Below are 24,257 nucleotides of genomic sequence, written 5' to 3'. Positions count from 1 at the left end.
GCTTACGTCTGTGGACTTTGTATTAAGGTCAAGCAACATGAATAAAACAGCCACATAAATGGTTTTTTTTTGTTATCATGAAAAAAGCTAAACATAAACAAATAAAATGTCAACTTTTTTAAAACAGTAGTATACATTGTGTTTGAAGTCAATCAGTCACCTGTCTAACCCTCTTTAAAAAATACAGTATTTTCCAGCTTGCTGATATAGTACTGTCTTTCTGACACATTTCATTTTCAAGACTTTATAGTGATACTCAAGGCAGATTGTGAGTTATTTAAATGGGAAGATTGAATAAGACTATTTATTTTATAAGAGCATATAGTGTTGTCACTGTCGCTTTGAGAAAGTAGCTTAAAAAGATAAGGAAAAAGATTCACCAAATATTTTTTCCCCCAGCCTCTACACCACATAACCAACAAAAAATTTCCCTTAGAAGGACAAGAACATCACAAAAATTACACTTTCTTTGACATCACAGTGTGTCACATACTGACTTCTGTGGAAAACAGTATATTTAATGGTTTAAAAGAACCCACAAACTATCAAAGGTCATTTTAAAAAGTGCAAGATGCAACAAAATAAAGACTTAAGTCTGAAGCCCTGAATATTCTGTACACAACCTGGACAGCCAAACAGTGACAAAAATGTTATTTGGATTTAGTATGTTTTCTATAATGGCTCTCCCAAATGCTAACTATGTAGTGTCAAATTAGTCTGAATTCACTAATCTAAATTTTGTGCATTTTCAATATTCAAAGCATTTTGACAAACCGTGTTTTTGTGCTTTGAAATTAGCTGAGTAAAGTGTGTTAGTGATAAAGCTGGGTTTTATTCAGCTCTGACTGCCAATGATGGTGCTTTCACACGTTTCCACAATCGTTTGTTGACTTCTCTGCAGTTTTTTACACTGTGTTTGCAACATTGCTGCTGTCTGAAATTCAGAATTATGGTTGAACAAGACTTCACCACAGTGTAATACACTGTCTCCACAACTAATTTATTATTGAGCTAGCTGCTAAATATTTCATTATTTTCCCTTTTACTCTATGGACTCTATTTGTACCGATGTTTACCACATTCAAGCGGTTACTTTCTATGGTGACTTAATATTGACTTTGAACGATGGCGTTTAGTTTCTAAACTGACAGCTGATATATACTTTTGTGAATGCAGATTCTTGTCAGTGTGCTAATTCAGCAACCCCCAACAAAAAACGAAGGTCGTATTCTGAGTATGAAAATATGACTTGTCTATTGCGTGGGTTGTCACATAAGCATTTAATCAAACTGTGGTATTTCCAAAACTGCTTTTGTCTTCAAAATGTTAACTGAAATAAGTTACTGGAAACAGATGTATCAAAAGAAGCAGGAGATAAATCGATTTCAGCACACTTTTATAAACGTCTTGAGGGACTCTCAGCGCAAAAAGATCAAAATCTTTTATATTAAACGCTCTAGTTTCAATTAACAGACACTGAACAGGATCTTTCCTTGTATGAAGAAAAATAAAACTGAAATGTTTCTCTTCAAAGATGGTTTCAAAGAAGTGAACTTTGGTAAGTCTACTTTGTCCTTCAGAAGCTGACAGTGTTTGAGTGTGTCCACCTTTGGCCAAACTGACACATAGGAATAAGCCTGACACAGAAACTAGAACTGTGAGTCAGTGTAATGTCATCTTGTAAAATGTCAAGCTAACAGACAATAAAAGATTCACATATCTAATCAAAGCTGGACATGAAACAAATAAAGACGAGACGGAGAGTCTTGGCAGAGAGTTATCTGTGGTTACAAAAAGCTAACAGCTAAGTGATTACAGAAAGATTTATGAGGACAAGGTTAATTTTAGGTCAAACTAAAACATTATGTCACTTTCTAACACTGACAAATCACAAACATCAAGCAAGGCAAAAAATACATCCCACTAATGATCTCCTTATTTCTGAAGCAGTAGAATATAAATTATATACTCAGTGTGTATGTGGTGTAAAAGTATGGGCTTGTGCATGTGTGCTGCGTGGAATTACTGGTAACAGTGAGGATAAGAGATGAGTCCAGGTGAGAGCGGGTGACAGCAAGACACGAGCACCTGGACTTTGGTTTAACAACAGTCGGGCTTGCTATAAAAGCTACAGAACCTCACCTGCTGAACACAAGCTCTTCCAAGAGGAGACACTCAGGTAAGATGATAATGAATTAGCACAGTGCAGCAGCTGAGGTTTTTTATTTCAGAAATATTTCCTTGTGACCATGTTTTGCTAACCAGTAGTACCTCTCCTTGTTATCAGGTCTAACAGCCATGAAAGTCCTTGCTGTGCTCGTCTTAGCCCTTTTCGGTGGTAAGCATGCTGGCACTGTTGAAGCTTGGAATAATATCTATTGGTATGACGGTGATAAAGAGTTGCCATGGTGAATTTCTTAACGCTCTTGCTTTCTATATAACAGGCTGCCAGGCCAACCTTTTCTATGCTGATGCACCCAAGCCCCAGCTGGAAGTGCTGACTGATGCCTTCTGGGACTACGTTGCCAAGGCCACCCAGACAGCTGATGACACCCTCCAGGTGATCAGGAAATCACAGTTTGGACAGGATGTTAGGTAGGTCAAAAAAGACCACTGTACCATTGTTAACATGATAAGAATGTAAAAAACAAATAAGGGTAACTGACGTGATTCCTCCTCACTATGAACTAAAGACAAAATTCTTTCTCTTGTCCAGCGCACGTCTGACAGAGAGCGCTGATGTGGCCAACAGGTATGCAGTCAGCATCCAGGAGCAGTTTTCCCCTGCAACCCAGGAACTGATCAACAAAGTCGCCACAGAGGCTGATGTGCTGAGAGAGCGTGTGACTATGGAGCTGGGCTCAGTCAAGGATAGGCTGGGGCCCTACACCGAGGACATGAGGGCCCAGATCCAGCAGAGAGTGGAGCAGCTCAAACAGGAGCTGACCCCCCTCGCAGACTCCATGGATGCTGAGGCCCTGAGGGCCACCCTGACGCAGAGGAGCGAGGAGCTTAAGGCCAGCCTGGAGCAGAGCGTGAAGGACCTGCAAGCTCAGCTGGGGCCCTACAGCGAAGAAATGCAGACAAAAGTGGACCAGCACCTGCAGGACTTCAAGGAGAAGATTATGCCCCTGACCGAGAAGGTCCAAGGTGAGCTGACTCAGAGAGCCAAGCAGGTGAAAGACATGGCTGCACCCTACGTTGATGAGCTGAGGGAAAAGCTGGACCCCTACACTCAGGACCTCCAGGCCCAGCTGATGTCCCTCTACGAGTCCTTTGTCAAAGCCAACTAAGTCGACCTCCACCTCCACAACAGAAAAAAAACTGCATCTTAAAAAATTCGCTGATCCCAGCAAAATGTATGCTTTAACAATATTTAAAAAAATTTTTTTTTGAAAACTGCAAGTGTCTTTAGATATATTTGAATTATTAAAATGATGTATTAAAGATAAATGAGAAACACTGAGTGTTGGTCTGTGACCATACACCGTCTTCTCTTCCTATATTAAGAAAATAAAACTAAAGCAAAACTTGCGAGTCTGTTGTGTTATTTATACAGCCTTGGTGAAATTTTAAATGAGCATTGGTAAGGTTTCAGATTGCCAAAATGTTTGGTTTTGGATGCCAAAATGTTTGGGGTTTTTTTGCAAATTATGGCAATTTGTTGTTCATATTTAAATGAAAACACTAACGTAAAATAATAATTACAATGCTGTTAAATGTAGAAATGGAAACTACAAACAGTATCTTCAATGCGGTCACTCACACCTATGTAATTAAACAGTGTGATCATCTAAATTAGCTCTAAAACAATTATATTTTAGTTATCAGGCCAATGTAAACATAATTTTCTTTTGAACTACTTTACAAGTGTCCCATACATGAAAAACATCAGACACACTAGTTGTTTTTTCTGGACTGGAAACAATGAAACAAGACTCCTTGTTAAAGACTTAGTGCCATCTGGTGAACATATAGAGTCACTTCAAAAATATTCATGTGCAGATAAAGGCAACGCAGCAGCATGCCGTTTTTAATACATGGATTTCAATTTTTACAACATTAAGAAAGCAAGAAACTTTCCATATCAGCTCCACATAAAAATAAGTGGGGAATAAATCCTTTCTTGTTTGTTCAGTTCAGGTTGCCCCCCTGCCACGCCCCTCTAACATTCAGTTCTGGGTCTTGGACCAGGCATGTTCAGGTTTGTCTTTGCAAGTCTGGAGATTTATATAACACATCCTGCTTCCCCCTTGTTTTTTAGTTTTCCTTTTGTGCCTCCATCCCTGCTGCCAGATTGCTCCCACGCTGCCTTACCCAGTGGCAAACAACATTCCTCTGTTCAGCCCCCAGCTGTCACAGACTGTGCTCACCATTAACCCTGCAAGCACACACACAGCTCTCATTTCTCATTATGTCCGATTATGTGAGGCTTTTTGGTTGTATTCCAAATCTTCATGTTAACAGTTGTAATACTTTTCCTCATGTACTAAGGTAAATGTTTACTGGGGTGTCACTGAATTAAGAACCCATGTTTTCGCCTTTCTCTTTCTTTTCTATTTTTGCTGCATTTCAGTTATTTAGTTTGGATATAAGTTTGTATTTTTGTACAACAGCTGCAAAATTATGATTTGGGGGTTATAAACCAAGTTATTAGACAATTATTTAAGAGAAAATACCTTCAAAGATTTTTAAAAGCAAAAACAAGATGTTGTTTTAAGCATTGCGCAATCAGACAGGAGATGATGAACAGAAAAAAGCTTGTTTAATAAAGCGTGTTGTGCAATGTGCATTCTCAGAACAAATTCATGGCTTTGTTTATAACAAAATAATCTGCTGCAGACAAACCGAACCATCATCAAAGAACTAGTGGCGATGACGGCTGACTGGTGTTGCCTCAAGATGTCTGTGTCTTGGCCAAAACGTTGCACTTGAACACACCACAACGACTGCAGCCAATGGCCAACTACCACGAACATTCGGGGTCTGTTTGAGAGACAATAATTCTCCATACCAGCAGGCCCCAGTAGTCTGTATTTGTCATTCAGAAAGGGAGCCAATTAGCATGTTAGCAACACAAAGCCGATGGTGAGAGGACAAATCATATTTACTGAGCATTAGTAAACAACAAAACCAAACTATTATGAATCATTCCTGCAAAAGAGCTCAATAGCTAAAAGAAATAATCATACCTTACATAACAAATGTGTTTTAAACTCATGCCTTGAATCTCCTGAAAAAAAGTGACAAGGGCCAACTTGTGCCTATACGTCGAGGGACATGCAAAAACTAGCGTGACAGATGTTCACTGACAGCTCGCCAGTGACCAAGAGCCATCTGTCGGCTTGGAGTGTCAAGGCCCTTACTTTGTTTTGTTGTACGAATCACTTAAGTTTAGTCTTTTTTTTTGTTTTTTCAGCTGTCAGAAAATGTATCTAAGGAGATACATAAAAAGAATAACAGCGTTCAGTGTTCTTGCAGAGAGTCAGATTAAGATTAATACCACTGTGGTGTCTGTACAGTAAATATGAACAATGAAAACAAGGGAAACAGCTGCCCTGGCTCTGTCCAAAGGTAAACGTAGCACCTAACTAACAAGTTATATAAAAAGTGCTGGATCTGTACAGAAAAAAAAAATCAAAGAATAAAAATGTCAAGATGTTATTTAACAGTGTGATGTCTGGGAATATTTCTTTTTTTTTTGTGATTTCTGACATAGCTCGCTGTTTACCCCCAAGGTACAGCACCAGGCTTTAAAGCTCACCTTACATTGTGTCTTAAAGTGGACAATTGATAACGTGCGGCCAAAAAAAACCAACTTTTATTTTCATGGAATTACAATGTGAAAGTGACATCTGTAAATCAGTGCATACATATTTTGAGCATCACAACGCTCACAAAATGACTTGTTTCACTATCAGGCCTTGATTTTAAAAGTCCAGAAGGGCCACATGATTAGATCATTTCATCCCCATTCAAGTTAGCAGATGGCTAAACTGAGTGGTAGCTGCTCAGCTGCCGTGAGTGTCACTCGCTTTATGGGCCCAATAATACAAAAGATACAGGGCATTTCATACCATGAAAATTAAGCTTTTTTGGTTTCATGTGACACTCCATGCTTCACTCCGGCTTTAAGACTTTGTGCTCAGCTAAGCTAACTAATTCTTGACCGAAGCTTCATTTAACATTGGCAAAAGAGAGGTATCCATCAAATGTATTCCTCAAATGTCAAGCTAACTCTTTAGTTAAACATTGAGGAACCAACCAACCAAGTTTTTGCACAGCTTGAACTCCTTGATAGACATGAGACTGTTTTTTGGCTTTAAAGCAGAAGCATGCAGTTACCCTACCCTCTTCCCTAAGCACAGCACAGGGAATGACAGCAGGCCGCAATGTGACTCAAGGTTACTTTTGCTGATGGACACGCATGAGCTGCTGCATGCATTAAACCTGTGACCCCGTCATTACAGTGAGACAATGCTATACACACACAGCAGGCCTGCTCAGACATTTGGCTCTGTTGGCACACCTTCCCCATCAGCTGATGGCACTCTGACTCACAATTAGATGATGGGGGATATGCTGCATAAAAAAAACACTTGAACGTCAAGTTCAACAACTTTTAACCCACAGACATTAACTGCAGTAACCTTGCTGACTCACCTGTTCAGAGGGGTGAGATCATCCAGACATCATCAAAAACCAAAATCTTCCAGAGAACATCACCACCAGGCTGGGGTTACTTTCGTTCAAACCATCTAAAGATGCCCTTACACGCACTGGTGAAAAACATTGCACTTTGCGTCTGTTGGTGCGCAGCAAAAGGAGAAGCAGCTGCAGTTTAGATGACTGTGTCAGATTATTTTACTGTATTACCTCATGGATCTTCTTGATTCTCTCTGTTTCACTTCCCCGTCTGTCCTCTGCCTCTGTATCCTGGAGGTTCAGCAGAGGAAGGCACAACATTGTTGGTTTGTGAGCTCTGGCCTGTGACCTTTGTTGGTACATGTGTGTAGTTTGGCCTCTGCGGTCCATCGTGTCTGCATGATACAAACACAAAAATATAGTTTATGTGTCTTTATCCGACTAGAAATACATCTTAAGAGATTAAACAGTTTCCTCAAATTTGATAACAAGACAAGAAGACAAAATCCTGAAACAAACATACAAAAACATTGCGTGACAATGTTTTATGCAGAATGGTGGGATTATACTACTGATCTTGATTTGTTTGTGTGTTTGAACTGGACTGGACTTGTTATCTAGCTGAACATGCAGTATCTTTCTGTGTGCGACACACCTCTGGCAGTATCACACACACTCATCGTGACATATCAAGGTCAAAGGTCTTCTGCTTTTTGACTGAAAAGTGACACCCAACCGTTCTGAGTTTGAACTGAATATCTCATGTTACATCTCAGTGTTAATTATTATTTAAACATTTTTATTCCCAAATAGCTGAAATATTCGTAGAGGTACAATCTCCAAATCATCTAACACAGTTCACCCCTCTGGGTTATCACGCTGTATTGTTATCATGTTCTCACACTAATTACCTGACCAAGCCAGCCCATTTAAACTTTGTTCCTGTGTAAAGTTGGGTTTCTATGAAAAATGATTGTTTGGCTGACAACAAAGAAGCCAAGTCCTAAAGGGCAAAGGGCTTTACACATGGGCTATGATGAAATCAGAGATTTGATTTTTATATAACTAAGCTGCAAAACAAACACTGATACAGTATGTCATAGCTAATAGGGTGTTGCATAACTATTTAAATGTGATTTGTAAATGCATGGTGAGTTTTTTTTAAAATACGTCTTTTATCTTATCACCTAAAATCACAAAATATAACCAGATGTTATAGCTGTTAGCTTTTAACCATCCTGCCAAATTTGAATTATTAAAAAAAAAAGATCTCTAACAATGATCTGTCATAACAGGAAAATAGCAGGTCTTTCTGATGAAAACACATCTGTGGGACAAAAACATGCTCATGTTCTGTTACTAAACAAGTATGTGTTGCCCAATAACAATTTCTTTCTGCATCGAACATTCCCTTTCCTGTGGCAATTTCAAATCCTGGAAATTTCTTTCTCTGTGGAAATCTAGGACATAAAAACAGATATGTTTTCAGTTTTGATTTATGTATAATCACTACTTTTGTTCAGAGTCCAGTTTACACGGAATAAATTAGTTTATTTTCTCTGTATTTTATTACGTATAAAGCTTGTTTTGTAAAGTGGGCTGGCTGTACCTGAGGATCCCCCAAGCCTGAACATGCCCAAGCTGACACTTTATTTGTACTTCAGGCTCTTACTGGTAATTTATAGCTCAATGTCACGAAACAACACAGCAAAATAAGTACACAGAGAGTGCAATTCACTGCATATGATATCAATACAGAAGTTACATTTGCTTCACTACTTGAACTATGCGAGTTGCATTGAAATGAAAAAAGCTGCCATATGTGTTGGGGGTTGTGTGTCTTCAGGGTGCATGGGTGGGGTGTCAACAGAGATCACTGCATTTCAATTTAGATTGAAATGCATGTGTTAAAGTGTTGGTGCTAACAATCCTGCAAAAACTTGCAAAGTTGTGGCCTTTAACAGCAAGCCTACACTATTCAGTTGCAGATGAATGACTTAAGTCTTTAACTTGAGTAAAAGCAGCATTACCACCACAAAGAGGTAAAAGTTAGGTTAAGTACAACAATGAATTTAGGAACAAAATATACTTACGTACCAAAAGCACCAAATTCACTTCTGACATACAATTATTGGTACACTGTTACTAAATCCATATAATTCTGTTTATACTGTTGTATATTACTCTAATTCATGCCATCATGAAGTCCAACATACAGTCATAATGTCCTGTAAATGTATGTCACTGCAGGCCTAACAACATGTCCCAACAGAAAGCAAGTGCTTCTCTGTCCACACTGAGAGCACATTTGTGACATCATGTAAACTAACCACTATACCTGTCAGCTGCGTGCTCAAGATCATACTTAAGATTTAACCACATAAAAGACTGGCAAATACTTGCTTTCTTCCTATGTTTGTACTTTCAAAATGCAAAAAACACGTTTTATATTGTGAAATTTAGGCCTGTGGAAATGACATATAATGTAACAAACAGCAAAATGGTTGCTATTAGTGATGGTCCTTCCCAGAAACTTTCAGGTTCGGTTTGCAGGTTTATGGTTTATGGTCACTGAATGACTTAAACATTTATAGGTTTGACAGACAACGGTTTTGGTAGTTGATAATGCAGCAAACGTTCAACAATCCAGTGTGTTTTTAAGCTGGATAAGATATAAACTTAACCAAGTGGTCTGAAAGTACTTGGTCTCTACCGTAGCTTCTGCGTACTTAAGTCCCACAATGCTTTGTGTTGCTCAGTACCGCTTACATCATGATTCTCTAGAGCGCCCCTGCAATGACTCCTAAAACCTGAAAATTAATTAACATTTCTGCATCGCTCTTTTCCTTATCTCAAAGTCAATGCGAATTTTGAATGTGTTTTTGGTTGGAAGCCTGAAATGAGGTCTGTGGTTAACACAAGCTGAACAGATCACATTCTGTTCTACGACATAAAATTTGTCAGTAAATACCCCACTCATGAACTTTGAAGCTTTCATGTGTCTTAAGACAAAAGGTTGCTAACAAGTGGCTAAATGAAACTACAGATCCTCATCAGACCTACCAGGCTTTGCAGCCTTGTTTTGGTGGTGTAGCTTGTTTGTGGCCTGACATTAGCATTTTTCTTCTGACAACTGCATTTAGGCATAAAAAAAAAGATTATTTTTCTGAACAAACATGTAAGTGACATTATGTTTGTTTGTCAAAGAGCTTCTTTTCTACAGTAATCCAAACTACAAGAGAAAAATCCTATAGGCTTTCTGTTTTAAGACACATGAAAGCTTGAAAGTTCATGAGTGGGGTATTTCATAATATTCCAGCCTCCAACTAAAAAACATATAATGGAACGCTACTCAAAGTCAGAGTTCCTAATTGTGAACTCAGGGCAAATCAATGCACCCTGACCTCAGTGGTCTGACATCACACAGAAAAAGCAGCTTCCATGGAGGCCACTGAGGTGCACATTAAATCCATTTAAAGGCAACCTAAAGTATATTTGCATGTATTCAATTAAAATAGCACATCTACTATGATATAGTAAAACCTGTTATGCATGAAAATTGATGTCAAATATATAACAACGTATAAAAATGCAGTAGAATAAAATATATAACGGCGTCTGTTAACTTATGCTTAGTTTTTCCTCTGGCCCTGCTGACCGTGTAGTTGCAGCCACAGAAACAGCAGTTCTCACTGTCATGTTTTTTCTTTATGTTTGGTGTTGAGCACATAGAACACTTGGAAGTTCAAAGTCAAAAATGACAAGGAAATCCCGACCTCTGACTTTGGATGAAACCCAGCATTAGCACTCCAGTTTTTGAATTTGGGAGAGAGTTGTTCATGTTTACTAAGATTTTTGGATGGTCTTGGACCATGGGAATTATATGTATGAATTTTGAAAATAGGCTTAATTCCCCTTTAAATAAACATTTAGGATCATTGTGGTTTACTGCAGTTTTTAATTTTTGCATTACCTGTACTCCACAGGCAAAACACTGTATGTTCATTGCACTACATCTTTTTTATTCGTTTGGCAGCCTTATTAGTTACTTTACAGATTCACATAAAACACGAGAATAGCAAATACAGTCTCATACCCAAACAAACTTCCTCTTAACATTTGCCTTATTGCTACCTCTGGCAGTAATACATGAAAGTTTCTCTGCTGTTGAAACTTTGTAAACTTCACTGTGTGAAAAATACAAACACAGATTTAAAAAAATTTTTTTTTTTACAACACTGAATGGGAAACTTTCACCCCGTTATTGCACATTGCTCAATCACTCGTTCAGACGATGGAAACCTGTGAGAACTTCGGACGCAGTGTGGTAGCAGGTTGCGTGGAAGGAGAGACAGGAATCTGTGCAGACAAATCATCATCACCACGTGAAGGCGCGCGCACGCGGGCAATCAACAGCCCCCCCTCGCGCCACACGCGCAGCGGCAGCAGCAGCCTCCCGCCACTGTATAAAAGCCCTCAGTCACCGTGCAGGGAGCACGGAGGAAGCTCGACTTCTCAGGTGAGTGGAAGGAGCGCTGGTCCCGCAGAGACCTCCTGCTTTTATCTTATTCTAGCCTCTATAGTCTATTTTGCCTAGTGTGTGGGTCACTATGTTTTCTTTTGCTATTAACTGAGACACTGATACTACATTCCCTCACATTATGTTTCTCTGTTTAATGTATGTCATTAGGACATCACTAACTTATGTTGTAAAACAACTCATGTAGACAAAAGTTTAACATTACTGATTGCTGACGTTTCCCATCCTTTAATTCACAGGTTCATCTGTCTATCCAACAATCATGAAGGCTGTTGCTCTGATCCTCGCTCTGGCAGTCATCACTGGTAAGTGCACCACTGCTGTTCAAGTCTTTACTTACATGAATCCAGTTTATTGGATTTTATGTCTGATTTTCTGCATGTTCCCATATTAGGCTGCAATGCCCGTGCTGTGCGCCAGGCTGATGCCACCCCAAGCTGGGAGGACAGCGTGAATCGCTTCTGGCAATACGTGTCTGACCTGAACCAGAAAGCCGATGGAGTCGTGCAGGACCTCAAGGCCTCTCAGCTCAGCAGGGAGCTAGAGTAAGCTAACTTTGTCATTCCTTTGTTTACTTATCTTCAATGGGCACTTTCAATACTTTACCCTCTAGCTGATGCATTTCTGTTATTTCCAAAACTTGCATCTTCTAAACCCTTAACACTATGCCTACATTCCTCCTGTCTGATCATCTTGTTCTTGTTCCTCCAGCACTCTGATCACTGACAGCATGGCAGAGCTAACAGCATACAAAGATGAAATCCAGACCAAGCTGGCTCCCTACACCGACGTCTCCACCGGCCAGCTGACTCAGGACCTGCAGCTCCTGACCAACAGGCTCCAGAAGGACATGCTGGATGCCAAGGAGCGCAGCACTCAGTATCTTGGTGAGCTCAAGTCCATGGTGGAGCAGAACAGCGATGATGTTCGCGGCCGCATCAGCACCTACACTACCAAACTGAAGAAGCGCCTGAACAAGGACACTGAGGAGATTCGCAAGTAAGTTTTATGGAGACTTCTGCATTCTTAACTGTTAGTTAAAAAAAAGATTTTTTTAGTCATTCTTTCACTTTGCATGCAATGCCCTTTAACACAGATAAAAAGGGTAAACAAAAAATCTTTTTTTGAAATATGAAATCTTAATGTTTCCTTCTTCTTTCCCAAGCACTGTGTCCACCTACATGGGTGAGATCCAGTCCCGTGCCTCTCAGAACATGGACAGCATGAAGGAGCAAGTTGAGCCCTACGTCCAGCAGGTCAGGGAAACCGCCAGCCAGAAGATGACCGACATCTCCAGCATTCTCAAGACCCAGGCTGAAGGCTTGGGCCAGCAGCTGGAGACCCAGGCTGAGGGCATCAAGACCCAGCTGGAGGCCACCGCTCAGGAGCTGCGCACTTCCCTGGAAGGCAAAATTGACGAGCTGACCGAGTTGATCGCCCCCTACGCCACCCAGATCCGTGAGCAGATTGAGAGTGTCATGGAAAAGGTCAAGGAGACCACCACCTCTTAGAGAAAGACTCTGATTTCTAAATACGCTGGCAAAGATGGGGGGGGGGGTTGGGGGTTGAGAGTTACTGATGATATGTTCATGTGGGTGATTTGTTGTCCATGATAAGGGGGTTGATGAGTTAAAAAAGGGAGCATGAGATCTTTTACAGAGCAGTCAGTAGCTGTATGTCGTTAAGGCCCTGGCTTCTCTTATCAACCCTTTGATCACTGAACAATAGCACCAATAACAGCTTTAAATACCCCAAAAAGGCTTTGCTTTTCTACTTTTATTAACTGGTCTAGCTTCCTACCCCCAAGGTTTTGTATTGACTTTCCTACATTTTGTTTGGATGTAAATATACCTGCTGAGCTTCACAGGCCGGGATCCCAGCCTGTATCATCCCTAAATGCACCAAACGCAAGTGTCTTCCATTTCAATAAATGCACTGAATTGTGATGATGATCAAAAGATCCAGTAATGTGTGCACATCTTTTTCCTAGAGGTGAACCACTAAAGTGCCCTTCCATATTGTGTGCATTTCTTGTTGTTCTTCACAGAGAAGGGGGATGTAAAACAATTCATTTCTGGACAAGTGTAATGCTGCCTGTCTGTCAGTCCCTTGTGTGTCACATGTCATATGCCCACCATGCTGCTCACTGTAAGTGCCCTGTCAGAGTGCTGAACAGTGCTGAGTGAATAAAAGAACCTAGAAAAACATGCTCTGCTTCCACTGCTTGTTTCTCTCTGATCAAACATTTAAGAGTAATCTATTATTTAAGGCTGGGTTTGGTTACGCTAACAAGTGGAGATTTAACAAAGCTAATGCTGATCCACTATTGTACACTTAGCCTCAAAAGCAGTTTAAATATAATGTTGAAAATGTCCAAAATAATCTCGAGAGGAATGAATATCTGAAAAGCACCACATGTGCTGATACTATCGTCTTGAGCAACTTCTGAAGTTAAATCATTGCATGAATCAGTTGTTGCATAAGGCCTCAGGGGACAATTATATACAGCATTTATCTGAAGCTACTGGTGCATGTGAGCTCTTTTCTGACACATGAAAACAGTGGCCCCCTCGCCGTCTTTGTTTTTTTGTGGCTTGAATTTACTTTACTACATTAATTATGAATCATAAAAAAAGGTATTTGTTACTCCGCCCTCCCTTTCTCAATATCTCATCCAGCCACCCCTGAAACCCTCAGCTTAGTATTTCCAGTCCTGACATGTAAAGATGTTTTCCCAGATTCCTTTCTCTTGATCCAGGCAGATATCTAGGAACACACTGTGCCCTGCACTGAATTCTCTTGATCGTGACATTATCATCTCGACCTTTATCCCGGCTAAAATCAGATTAGAAACTGTGCATCAGTGCGTTTACTTACAAACGTTTGCTTTGACAAGCCAATAAAAGATAGTCATAAATGCACTGGTCATGTTTTTAAACATTGTGCATTCATGTGCTTATATGTTTGCAAGCACTTGCATTCTGGTGGCCTTGTGGTTAGGATGCATTTCATTAAACTGCAATGTTTTCTTCTAGAGGGAGACCATCCCTGCATGCTGCTGAACTTTCTCTCTTGCTAGATTTCCTGTCTGTCTCCACACTCTGTTATTAAAGGCAAATTGCCACAAAAAAAGTCTTTAAAATTGGATCAACATCACTTTTATTGTGCTGCTTTCAGGTGCCTATCAAAAGTATTTAAACCTTTGAAACCAGAGCAAATTGGTTTGATTTCTTGCAAAAACATGGGGAAAAAAGCAACGAGTAGCTTGACAAGAAATTGAATTAAATCTAAATTACTAATTCAGAAAATAACTTAAAAATTCAGGGGAACATTTCTAAAACTAAACTTATATTCATATTTTTTGTGATTAATTTTTGATTTTTGATTCAAAATTATTCTAGAGAATTCTTACGATTTACGCCAAACACATTACATTAAGTAATTTCTTTTGTATTTTTCTACTAATTTGGGGTAATTTCCTTGAATTCATGCCTCTGCAGAAAGTGGCAAATGTATTGATTTTTTTGATTGTCTGGGGACCATGTTTAACAGCAAAGCTATATCATAACATCTTTTTACAGACTCTCACACAACTCATGCAATATAATCTAAGCATCATTTATCCAGTCAACATGTCCAGTAATTCCCCAAAACAAGTACTTTCATTAAAAACCTCTTTATTAGAATCTGGCTTTGAAGGGAGCACACAAGTTTGTCCCTTTTAGTTCAGTCTTAAACAGTGAGGTTGGAAAATGCATGTGTTTGGGAATTGCTGAGCATTTGACTGGAAACATGAGACTTGGATTATAATGCTTGAGTTGTGTGAGAACTTGTTAATTTATTTTAACTTTCATGACTAACCAATACACAAATGGTCATGTTGTGGGTGAAGTGTTCCTTTAAGAAACATATCCGTCCCCAGTCTGAAACCCTACCACACTATGGTGGTTACAAAGGATATAAATCCCAAAGGAGATTTTCAGCTTGCTTCACATCTGGATCCACCTAAGGGGAAAAGATGGCCATAGTTTTTTTAAACTCAGATCACTCAACCCTAAAATTAAAAAAAGAAAGGTTATGCGTATGAATCTCAGCAGGATTTTTTTCTTTGAAGTACAGAGCAGAGGCCAGCAGAGGACACCATTTGTCCCTTGATCATAGCCTCTCCTCTCGTCTGACCCCTCCGCTTGAATCCATGCTGCACAGAGATGCAGCTGTGTTTTCTTTTTTGGGAGATAAAGTAAACTACATTCTCCTCATAAAGGAACACAAACCCTGTGAATTTCAATAGCAGGACACACTTTTTTTCTGAGATTAATTGTAACCCTTTAAAACCTAAGCAAATTGGCTTGATTTCTTTAAAAAAACACAGGAGTTACAAGAAAATTACCTGAAATGTAGAGAAAAAAAAAGAAAATGGTATAAAAGAAAAGAAAAAAGTAAAATAAAAACTGAAAAATGTACCAAAACAAAAAAAATGGATAGATAAAGTAGTTAACAAATAATGATTATTATGATACTAATCATAAACCCCTGCTGTCACTGTATATGCATATCTTAAAACTAATAATAATAAAAAAAAAAGATCACTAAAAATAATACTAATAAATACAGTTTTCAAGACATTTTCCCATATATTTTAAAAATCATTATTAACATATTATTATTCCTGATTCAAATGCAATTTGTGGGACATGTCTTTCCAAGTTGTTCAGTGCCTTTTAGCCTTTGGTTTTTTCAAAAGAAAACAAACTAATTTGCACATATTTCAAGGGTTTTAAGACATGTCAGAGGCATTTGAAAGCAGTACAGGAAAAATTATGTCTTTCCAGGTTTCAGTGGGTTGATTAAGGAGCTGGAGATGGTTTAAGAATTTCTGAGAGGCATGTTATATTAAGATAAAGCTATGAAATCTAAGATCATGACGGTCACATAAAATGACAGCTTGAGAACTGATATAATTTAATTGTTTGCATGCCCTAATGGTATGCAAACAATTATACAAGTCCACACAATTTCTTTTAAACTATCTACTGCACGCTATCAGAAAAAGGCACATGCCCCAGAATAATCTTATATAACCTGTATATGCTGAGTAAACTGTATATTGGTCTCTGAAAGTCAGTTATCTGTAAATATAAGCTTCTTCTTCTTTTTTTCAACAAAACAACCTTGTGTTTTGAGAAAACATGTTTACCCTTTTTATCTGTGTTAAAGGGCATTGCATGCAAAGTGAAAGAATGACTAACAGCATGAATAGGTGTTTGTCCCCTATTAGATCACTCCTTTCAGGAACCAGTGCTTATTTAGTAACAGACAAGCAAAACTCCTACAGTAAACCATCCATTGTTGCAAGGAACAGTCATGGATGGTAAAAACAGGAAAACCACAAGCATCCTGCCAGTTCAGCACTTCTGCTCTGTCTGCTCCTATAGGCTGTCTGCACCCTGAGTACTGCCCAGCAACTACAAAACAAAAAAGTCCCAGCAAACTAGCAGGTGCTAGCTAGCCCATGACTGCAAGTAACCTTCCAAAAAAACACCCCATGCAGAGATTTTACCTCGTATTACAACCCCCTCTCTTCTTTCCATTCTTTCCCTCCCCGTCAGAGCTGGCACGCACAATCAGTCACCACAGGAGCCTTCGGCCAAACACAAAAACAGCTTTTTTGTAAGCTTGTTATTGCAAATTAGGAGCATGCAAGATGTGCACTTTCACGCCGTGTGCCTCCTACAATTATTCAAGAAGAGCTTATATGCACGCAAGCACAAGCTCATACATAAACCTGCTGGCCACTTGATGACAAAAGAGATGGAGATTTAGCCTTTCAGATGTAATGTGTGGGTGTTGAGGCATGTGAAGGCTCGTTTAACTCAATTGTAGACTATTCATCATAGCGATAGCACCTTATAGGCCAAGTCATTGGCAACGAATGGGCATTTGGCCCTCTGCAGCAGACCGCTTGGTGTGAAAACAGATTTGCTAAGCAGAGACGAGGCCTTCAAACCATCAGACACAGACTTCCTGGCGCTAACTCAGGTCACACTTGTAATGAGGGGTTACTGCAGTTCAACTGACTGTACTGTTGTGTTACTGCATGCTAACTTAGAAGGTGGGCCAAAAATGGCTTTGTCTGACTTACTTCCCTTTGAAGAAAGGGAAGTTTGGGATAAAAGAGAACTTTGAATGAGACAATGGAATTTTTAGTCAAGCGGTAAAGGGGAGAAAAAGACCAGTGCAAAAAAATCTGTCTGCTTCACTGTGAAGACTATACACTTCAAAATGTAGGTTTGTGGATACCAGGGATAATATTCAATTAGAAAAGTTGGCCAAAATAATTCGGAATTATCAATGAAAACATACTGTAGCCTACATTTTAAGGTACTTGTGCTTAACTGAAACATTTCCATGCTAATTCCTACTTAAACTCCACTACATTTCAGATGGATATATTATTTTTTTTACTCAACTACATCAATTTGACTGCTGAAGTTACTGTTTAAACTAGTTCCATCTTGATCATATTGACACTTTAGTATTGCTTGTAGTTAATGTTTCAATACTAATGATTGAATAATAAAATAATAATTCAGTCGGAATTCTGTCATATTTCAATATATGAATTCTTGAATTATGGCCAAAAACATGTTTTGTAAAGTCCCAGTGACCTTCGACCAGCAAATTCTAATTGTGTAATTCTTGAGTGCATGTGGACCTTTATGCCAAGTTTCCTCAAGATGTTCTTGAGATATCATATTCACAAGAATGAGATAGAATCCAGGTCAAAGTGATATTGACCTTTGACCACTAAAATCAAACCAGATCATTGTTGAGTCCAGGTGGACGTTTGTGCAAAATTTAAAGAAATTCCCTCATGTTGCTCTTGAGATATCATGTTAACAAGAATGGGATGAACGGACAACTTGACAACATAACGCCTCCTGCCACAGCTCTTGCCACTACAGAGGCATAAAAAGCATTAGTTGGGCAATGGTGCTATGGTGCAGAGTACTTACTTTTGATACTTTGTGTACATTTTTTGCTACTTTGAAATTTGAATGCAGGACTAGTTGTACTGAAGTACTTTTATAGTGTGGCACTGCTAACTTAACTTAAAGTAAATTATCTGAATGTTATCTGAAGCATGCAACAAGTCAAAACAGTTATAAAATAATAGTGTCAATACTAGTGGTGTAATGTAATGAAGTAATAGTACTTCATTACAGTACTAAAGTATTTTTGGGAGTATCTTAACTTTACTTGAGTTTTCATATTTCTGTCAACTTTCACTTATATTTCATTACATTTCCTAAACAAAATGTATACTTTTACTCAACTAAGAGGAATAAAAATATAATAATAATTAAAATAAAAAAAGGGATTTTGTAAATGCTTTAAGTCAGGAAGAAGACCTTGTTCTTCTTTCAAGTGTACTGTATTTTTAAGGTGGTGGATGCTTAGAAGACAACTCATAATTATGACTGTTTTTTTTTTAAATTAAGAGCATTTACTTTTACTTTACTTCCAAGTACATTTAATACAATAAAATATTTTTTTTATAATTAAATACATTAAATATTAGATATTTTCAGTGGTGGATGAAAGTCACACTGGAGTAAAAGTACAGATTTCTTACCAGAAAAAGACTTTGGTAGAAGCTTAATTCTTTTATTTGAGTAACACTTGAGTAAAAATAATAAAGAATCTGTTATTTACTGTACTTAAGTATCACAAGTATTTGTATGATATTAAATGTACTTAAGTATAAAAGTAAAAGTTCAAGTAAATGCTGTTACATAAAAAATAGGTGGTCAAAATTTTGAGAATTATGAAGTGTTTGTCTTTGTAATATACATCACCTTAAAAAATGGTCACTAAATTACTCTTAAGAAAAATAGTTGGGGTTTTTCCTATAACTTACAGGATTTAAACCAAAAAATCCAGTTTTTCCTTCCTCCCATTTCTTCACTCATCCATTTGTCCCTGCCTCCCTTCCTCCTCTCCTTCTCTATTTTGTAGTTACTAACTAAAATGTATAGGGGAAATGTAGAGGAATAAAAGTTAACGCTGACAGAAATATAAAAACTCGGGTAAAGTACAAATACTCCCAAAAAAAAAACTTAAATGCTGCAACAAAGTATTATTACTTACATTACACCATTGGATACTTTAAGTTTTTTATGCAAGTATTATTCTAATAGACAAATTAACTTCTACTGGTCATTTTCTGGTAAGATATCTGTACTTTTACTCAACTATGGCTTTTAGTATTTCATCCATCACTACTTGATACATAAAAAAATGAGACAAGACAAAAAACGAACTTAATTTCAAGGAAAATCTACATGATGTGAAAGTACATCATTCTCACAAACAAATATTTTCAGTCCTAGGACACACGTATTTGAATCTGAAGCAGTCCAGTTGCTTGATATTTAAAAAAAAACAAAAAAAAACAAACAAACTAAAAAAACTTGACTAGCCATTACCAATAAATGTGAGGCTATTTGAGTTCATGTTTGGTCAACACTTCAGGTCCAAAGGAGCTTCCAAATAGCTCAAGTCTATTAGCAATAACTTTATCATTTCTGAACTATGTTCCTCCTGCATTGCATCTCACCTTATCTATTGACACCATTGCAGCTGACGGATAAACTCTGATCACATCATTATTTTATTTTACACTACATGTGCCTCAGGGACACATTCCTGCTAATACAAACACTCAGCCACTGGTATTCATTCACTTTCCCTTTGCAAATGTTGATTAAAGACTGCACACAGTGGTTGCGGATAATTGTGTTTAACTAGATCACCTCATGCGTGTGCGGCGCAGTCTTACATTATTATTTAATTGGGCACGTAGCTGATTTGCTCTGTGGCGTGTTTATCATCAGTACTGGTAGTACTGGTCAATAAAGGGAGCAGTGACACCTCAAGGTCTCCACGTGTACATGTTGTTGACTGAAGTCTGGTGTTTTGCGGCACCCTCCAAGAACCGAGCGGCGTACAAAGAGGAACACACACAGACACTCAAACACACACAACTTTTTTCCCTCCTCTGAGACGGACAGCAGGTTTGTTTGACATTTATTTTTCATCTTTCCTAGAAATTAAATCAATTATTCTTAAATAGAAGACGCTGACGCTAAAGCATATAGCTTTTAAACAATGACTTGTTTGAATTTATGCACTTTTCTCACTTTTTTTTTTGTGGTAAAACACAATTGAGAAAATTCAAAGATAGTAGGGTATTGAGCTTTTAGTTTTTAATGATGAAATTGTAACGGATGGACTGGACCTAAAGGGAGCTATCCGGTTGCGGCGGTGCTGACGCACAGGGGTGTTTATTTTAAACTGTTTTGATCCTTGTGCCAAGAAAACGTCTTTTTTGCGCAACACGAATGAACCGCAACCTGCGTCTGTTCTTCCTCCTCAGAGAGTCACAGCCAAGATGAGACTGTACCTTGCCGTTGCCGTGCTGATGCTGGCTTTGGTCGCATACACGGGTAGGTCTTGTGTTAATTATGGCCTTTGAAAAATAGCCTTCGTTTTGTTCTTCCCTTTAAACCAAGTTGTGTAACTTTGTCTCTGTCGATCGGTCTAACCTGCAGAGGCTCAGGACGACACCGTGGAACAGAGATTTGCCAACGCTCGCAACCAGTTGACTGAGGCGGGCAAAGCGCTGACTGAGCAGGCCAAGACATTCATTGATGAAGTAAAAGGGAGTGAAATTGTAACCAAGTCAAGGTAAGCGTGCGCACACATATAGTAAAATAGCATATACGCAGATATTCACACGCACATTTTGATTCTCAGCTAATGCGGTTTTTGTCCTCTTCCTCTTCAGGGACTTGCTCCAGAGAGGGTTTGATTGGCTGAAGACCCGCTTAACGGACTCAACCCAGTAAACAGGTCCCTGCCTCCATCCTACAACCTGCCCTCTGACCTGCTCTCACCGCTCTGCTCACCACACAAAATGGTTATGTTCCCTCTTTGTAAAGAGGTGTTTTTTTGGGGGTTTTTTTTTTGGTAAAATAATTTAAATGTAATCTTTTTGAAGAAACTTTGTGGAAAAGTGAAATAAAGACATTTAAAAAAAGTTTTTTTCCCATTTTCAAATTAATTGTGTGTTAACATCCACATTTCTCAACAGAGATAAAATAAGAAGTGAGTGTACTCAGCAAATAAGTCAAGTTTAAGAAGCTGGTTGATGGGTTGAGATTAGTTTCAAATTCAAGCGCATTCACTTTCCCTTTGCAAATGTTGATTAAAGACTGCACACAGTGGTTGCGGATAATTGTGTTTAACTAGATCACCTCATGCGTGTGCGGCGCAGTCTTACATCATTATTTAATTGGGCACGTAGCTGATTTGCTCTGTGGCGTGTTTATCATCAGTACTGGTAGTACTGGTCAATAAAGGGAGCAGTGACACCTCAAGGTCTCCACGTGTACATGTTGTTGACTGAAGTCTGGTGTTTTGCGGCACCCTCCAAGAACCGAGCGGCGTACAAAGAGGAACACACACAGACACTCAAACACACACAACTTTTTTCCCTCCTCTGAGACGGACAGCAGGTTTGTTTGACATTTATTTTTCATCTTTCCTAGAAATTAAATCAATTATTCTTAAATAGAAGACGCTGACGCTAAAGCATATAGCTTTTAAACAATGACTTGTTTGAATTTATGCACTTTTCTCACTTTTTAAGAATTAAATATGGTAAAACACAATTGAGAAAATTCAAAGATAGTAGGGTATTGAGCTTTTAGTTTTTAATGATGAAATTGTAACGGATGGACTGGACCTAAAGGGAGCTATCCGGTTGCGGCGGTGCTGACGCACAGGGGTGTTTATTTTAAACTGTTTTTATCCTTGTGCCATAAAAACGTCTTTTTTGCGCAACACGAATGAACCGCAACCTGCGTCTGTTCTTCCTCCTCAGAGAGTCACAGCCAAGATGAGACTGTACCTTGCCGTTGCCGTGCTGATGCTGGCTTTGGTCGCATACACGGGTAGGTCTTGTGTTAATTATGGCCTTTGAAAAATAGCCTTCGTTTTGTTCTTCCCTTTAAACCAAATTGTTTAACTTTGTCTCTGTCGATCGGTCTAACCTGCAGAGGCTCAGGACGACACCGTGGAACAGAGATTTGCCAACGCTCGCAACCAGTTGACTGAGGTGGGCAAAACGCTGACTGAGAAGGCCAGGACTGTCGTTGATGGAATAACAGGGAGTGGAATTGTAAACAAGTCAAGGTAAGCGTGCGCACACATATAGTAAATTAGCATATACGCAGATATTCACACGCACATTTTGATTCTCAGCTAATGCGGTTTTTGTCCTCTTCCTCTTCAGGGACTTGCTCCAGAGAGGGTTTGATTGGCTGAAGACCAGCTTAACGGACTCAACCCAGTAAACAGGTCCCTGCCTCCATCCTACAACCTGCCCTCTGACCTGCTCTCACCGCTCTGCTCACCACACAAAATGGTTATGTTCCCTCTTTGTAAAGAGGTGTTTTTTTGGGGGTTTTTTTTTGGTAAAATAATTTAAATGTAATCTTTTTGAAGAAACTTTGTGGAAAAGTGAAATAAAGACATTTAAAAAAAGTTTTTTTCCCATTTTCAAATTAATTGTGTGTTAACATCCACATTTCTCAACAGAGATAAAATAAGAAGTGAGTGTACTCAGCAAATAAGTCAAGTTTAAGAAGCTGGTTGATGGGTTGAGATTAGTTTCAAATTCAAGCGCATTCACTTTCCCTTTGCAAATGTTGATTAAAGACTGCACACAGTGGTTGCGGATAATTGTGTTTAACTAGATCACCTCATGCGTGTGCGGCGCAGTCTTACATCATTATTTAATTGGGCACGTAGCTGATTTGCTCTGTGGCGTGTTTATCATCAGTACTGGTAGTACTGGTCAATAAAGGGAGCAGTGACACCTCAAGGTCTCCACGTGTACATGTTGTTGACTGAAGTCTGGTGTTTTGCGGCACCCTCCAAGAACCGAGCGGCGTACAAAGAGGAACACACACAGACACTCAAACACACACAACTTTTTTCCCTCCTCTGAGACGGACAGCAGGTTTGTTTGACATTTATTTTTCATCTTTCCTAGAAATTAAATCAATTATTCTTAAATACAAGACGCTGACGCTAAAGCATATAGCTTTTTAACACTAACTTGTTTGAATTTATGCACTTTTCTAATTTTTTAAGGATTAAATATGGTAAAACACAATTGAGAAAATTCAAAGATAGTAGGGTATTGAGCTTTTAGTTTTTAATGATGAAATTGTAACGGATGGACTGGACCTAAAGGGAGCTATCCAGTTGCGGCGGTGCTGACGCACAGGGGTGTTTATTTTAAACTGTTTTGATCCTTGTGCCATAAAAACGTCTTTTTTGCGCAACACGAATGAACCGCAACCTGCGTCTGTTCTTCCTCCTCAGAGAGTCACAGCCAAGATGAGACTGTACCTTGCCGTTGCCGTGCTGATGCTGGCTTTGGTCGCATACACGGGTAGGTCTTGTGTTAATTATGGCCTTTGAAAAATAGCCTTCGTTTTGTTCTTCCCTTTAAACCAAATTGTTTAACTTTGTCTCTGTCGATCGGTCTAACCTGCAGAGGCTCAGGACGACACCGTGGAACAGAGATTTGCCAACGCTCGCAACCAGTTGACTGAGGTGGGCAAAGCGCTGACTGAGCAGGCCAGGACTGTCGTTGATGGAATAACAGGGAGTGGAATTGTAAACAAGTCAAGGTAAGCGTGCGCACACATATAGTAAATTAGCATATACGCAGATATTCACACGCACATTTTGATTCTCAGCTAATGCGGTTTTTGTCCTCTTCCTCTTCAGGGACTTGCTCCAGAGAGGGTTTGATTGGCTGAAGACCCGCTTAACGGACTCAACCCAGTAAACAGGTCCCTGCCTCCATCCTACAACCTGCCCTCTGACCTGCTCTCACCGCTCTGCTCACCACACAAAATGGTTATGTTCCCTCTTTGTAAAGAGGTGTTTTTTTGGGTTTTTTTTTTTGGTAAAATAATTTAAATGTAATCTT

The 24,257-nt window shown here is 39.0% G+C and overlaps 4 protein-coding genes across 9 annotated transcripts in view; 3 read left to right on the top strand and 1 right to left on the bottom strand.

The window, feature by feature from the left end:
* Positions 1 to 24,257, bottom strand: part of LOC121945197 (meprin A subunit beta-like) — a 55,355-nt gene that overhangs the window by 23,693 nt on the left and 7,405 nt on the right. For 2 of the 4 annotated variants that reach the window (XM_088084295.1, XM_042489251.2), the window contains exon 3: positions 6,877 to 7,040. The gene's annotated coding sequence lies outside the window, so the exon portion shown is untranslated. The other 2 variants (XM_088084296.1, XM_088084298.1) reach the window with 2 other exon arrangements.
* Positions 2,288 to 3,534, top strand: LOC121945196 (apolipoprotein A-Ia-like). Its single transcript, XM_042489250.2, has 3 exons — positions 2,288 to 2,338; positions 2,445 to 2,595; positions 2,717 to 3,534. The coding sequence occupies exons 1-3, from the start codon at positions 2,299 to 2,301 to the stop codon at positions 3,291 to 3,293; spliced, it is 768 nt and encodes a 255-aa protein (XP_042345184.2). The 5' UTR covers positions 2,288 to 2,298; the 3' UTR covers positions 3,294 to 3,534.
* On the top strand, positions 11,053 to 13,392 carry apoeb (apolipoprotein Eb). Its single transcript, XM_042489248.2, has 5 exons — positions 11,053 to 11,164; positions 11,425 to 11,490; positions 11,580 to 11,730; positions 11,897 to 12,184; positions 12,351 to 13,392. The coding sequence occupies exons 2-5, from the start codon at positions 11,448 to 11,450 to the stop codon at positions 12,694 to 12,696; spliced, it is 828 nt and encodes a 275-aa protein (XP_042345182.2). The 5' UTR covers positions 11,053 to 11,164; positions 11,425 to 11,447; the 3' UTR covers positions 12,697 to 13,392.
* apoc1 (apolipoprotein C1) lies at positions 20,111 to 23,135 on the top strand. 3 transcript variants are annotated; one of them, XM_088084300.1, is made up of 4 exons: positions 20,111 to 20,262; positions 20,625 to 20,694; positions 20,800 to 20,935; positions 22,545 to 23,135. In XM_088084300.1, exons 2-4 carry the CDS (start codon positions 20,640 to 20,642, stop codon positions 22,603 to 22,605), a joined length of 252 nt encoding a protein of 83 aa, XP_087940426.1. In that variant the 5' UTR covers positions 20,111 to 20,262; positions 20,625 to 20,639; the 3' UTR covers positions 22,606 to 23,135. The 3 variants fall into 3 exon arrangements, with proteins under 3 accessions (XP_087940426.1, XP_087940425.1, XP_087940427.1); XM_088084299.1 differs by lacking the exon at positions 22,545 to 23,135 and adding an exon at positions 21,036 to 21,627 and having other exon boundaries at positions 20,117 to 20,262; XM_088084301.1 differs by lacking the exons at positions 20,111 to 20,262; positions 20,625 to 20,694; positions 20,800 to 20,935 and adding exons at positions 21,092 to 21,765; positions 22,134 to 22,203; positions 22,309 to 22,444.

Source organism: Plectropomus leopardus, chromosome 11 (genome assembly GCF_026936395.1).
Source record: "Plectropomus leopardus strain MGB_pleo_1.0 chromosome 11, ASM2693639v1, whole genome shotgun sequence".
Lineage (NCBI taxonomy): Eukaryota > Metazoa > Chordata > Actinopteri > Perciformes > Serranidae > Plectropomus > Plectropomus leopardus.
This window is presented reverse-complemented; position numbering and strand designations above follow the sequence as displayed.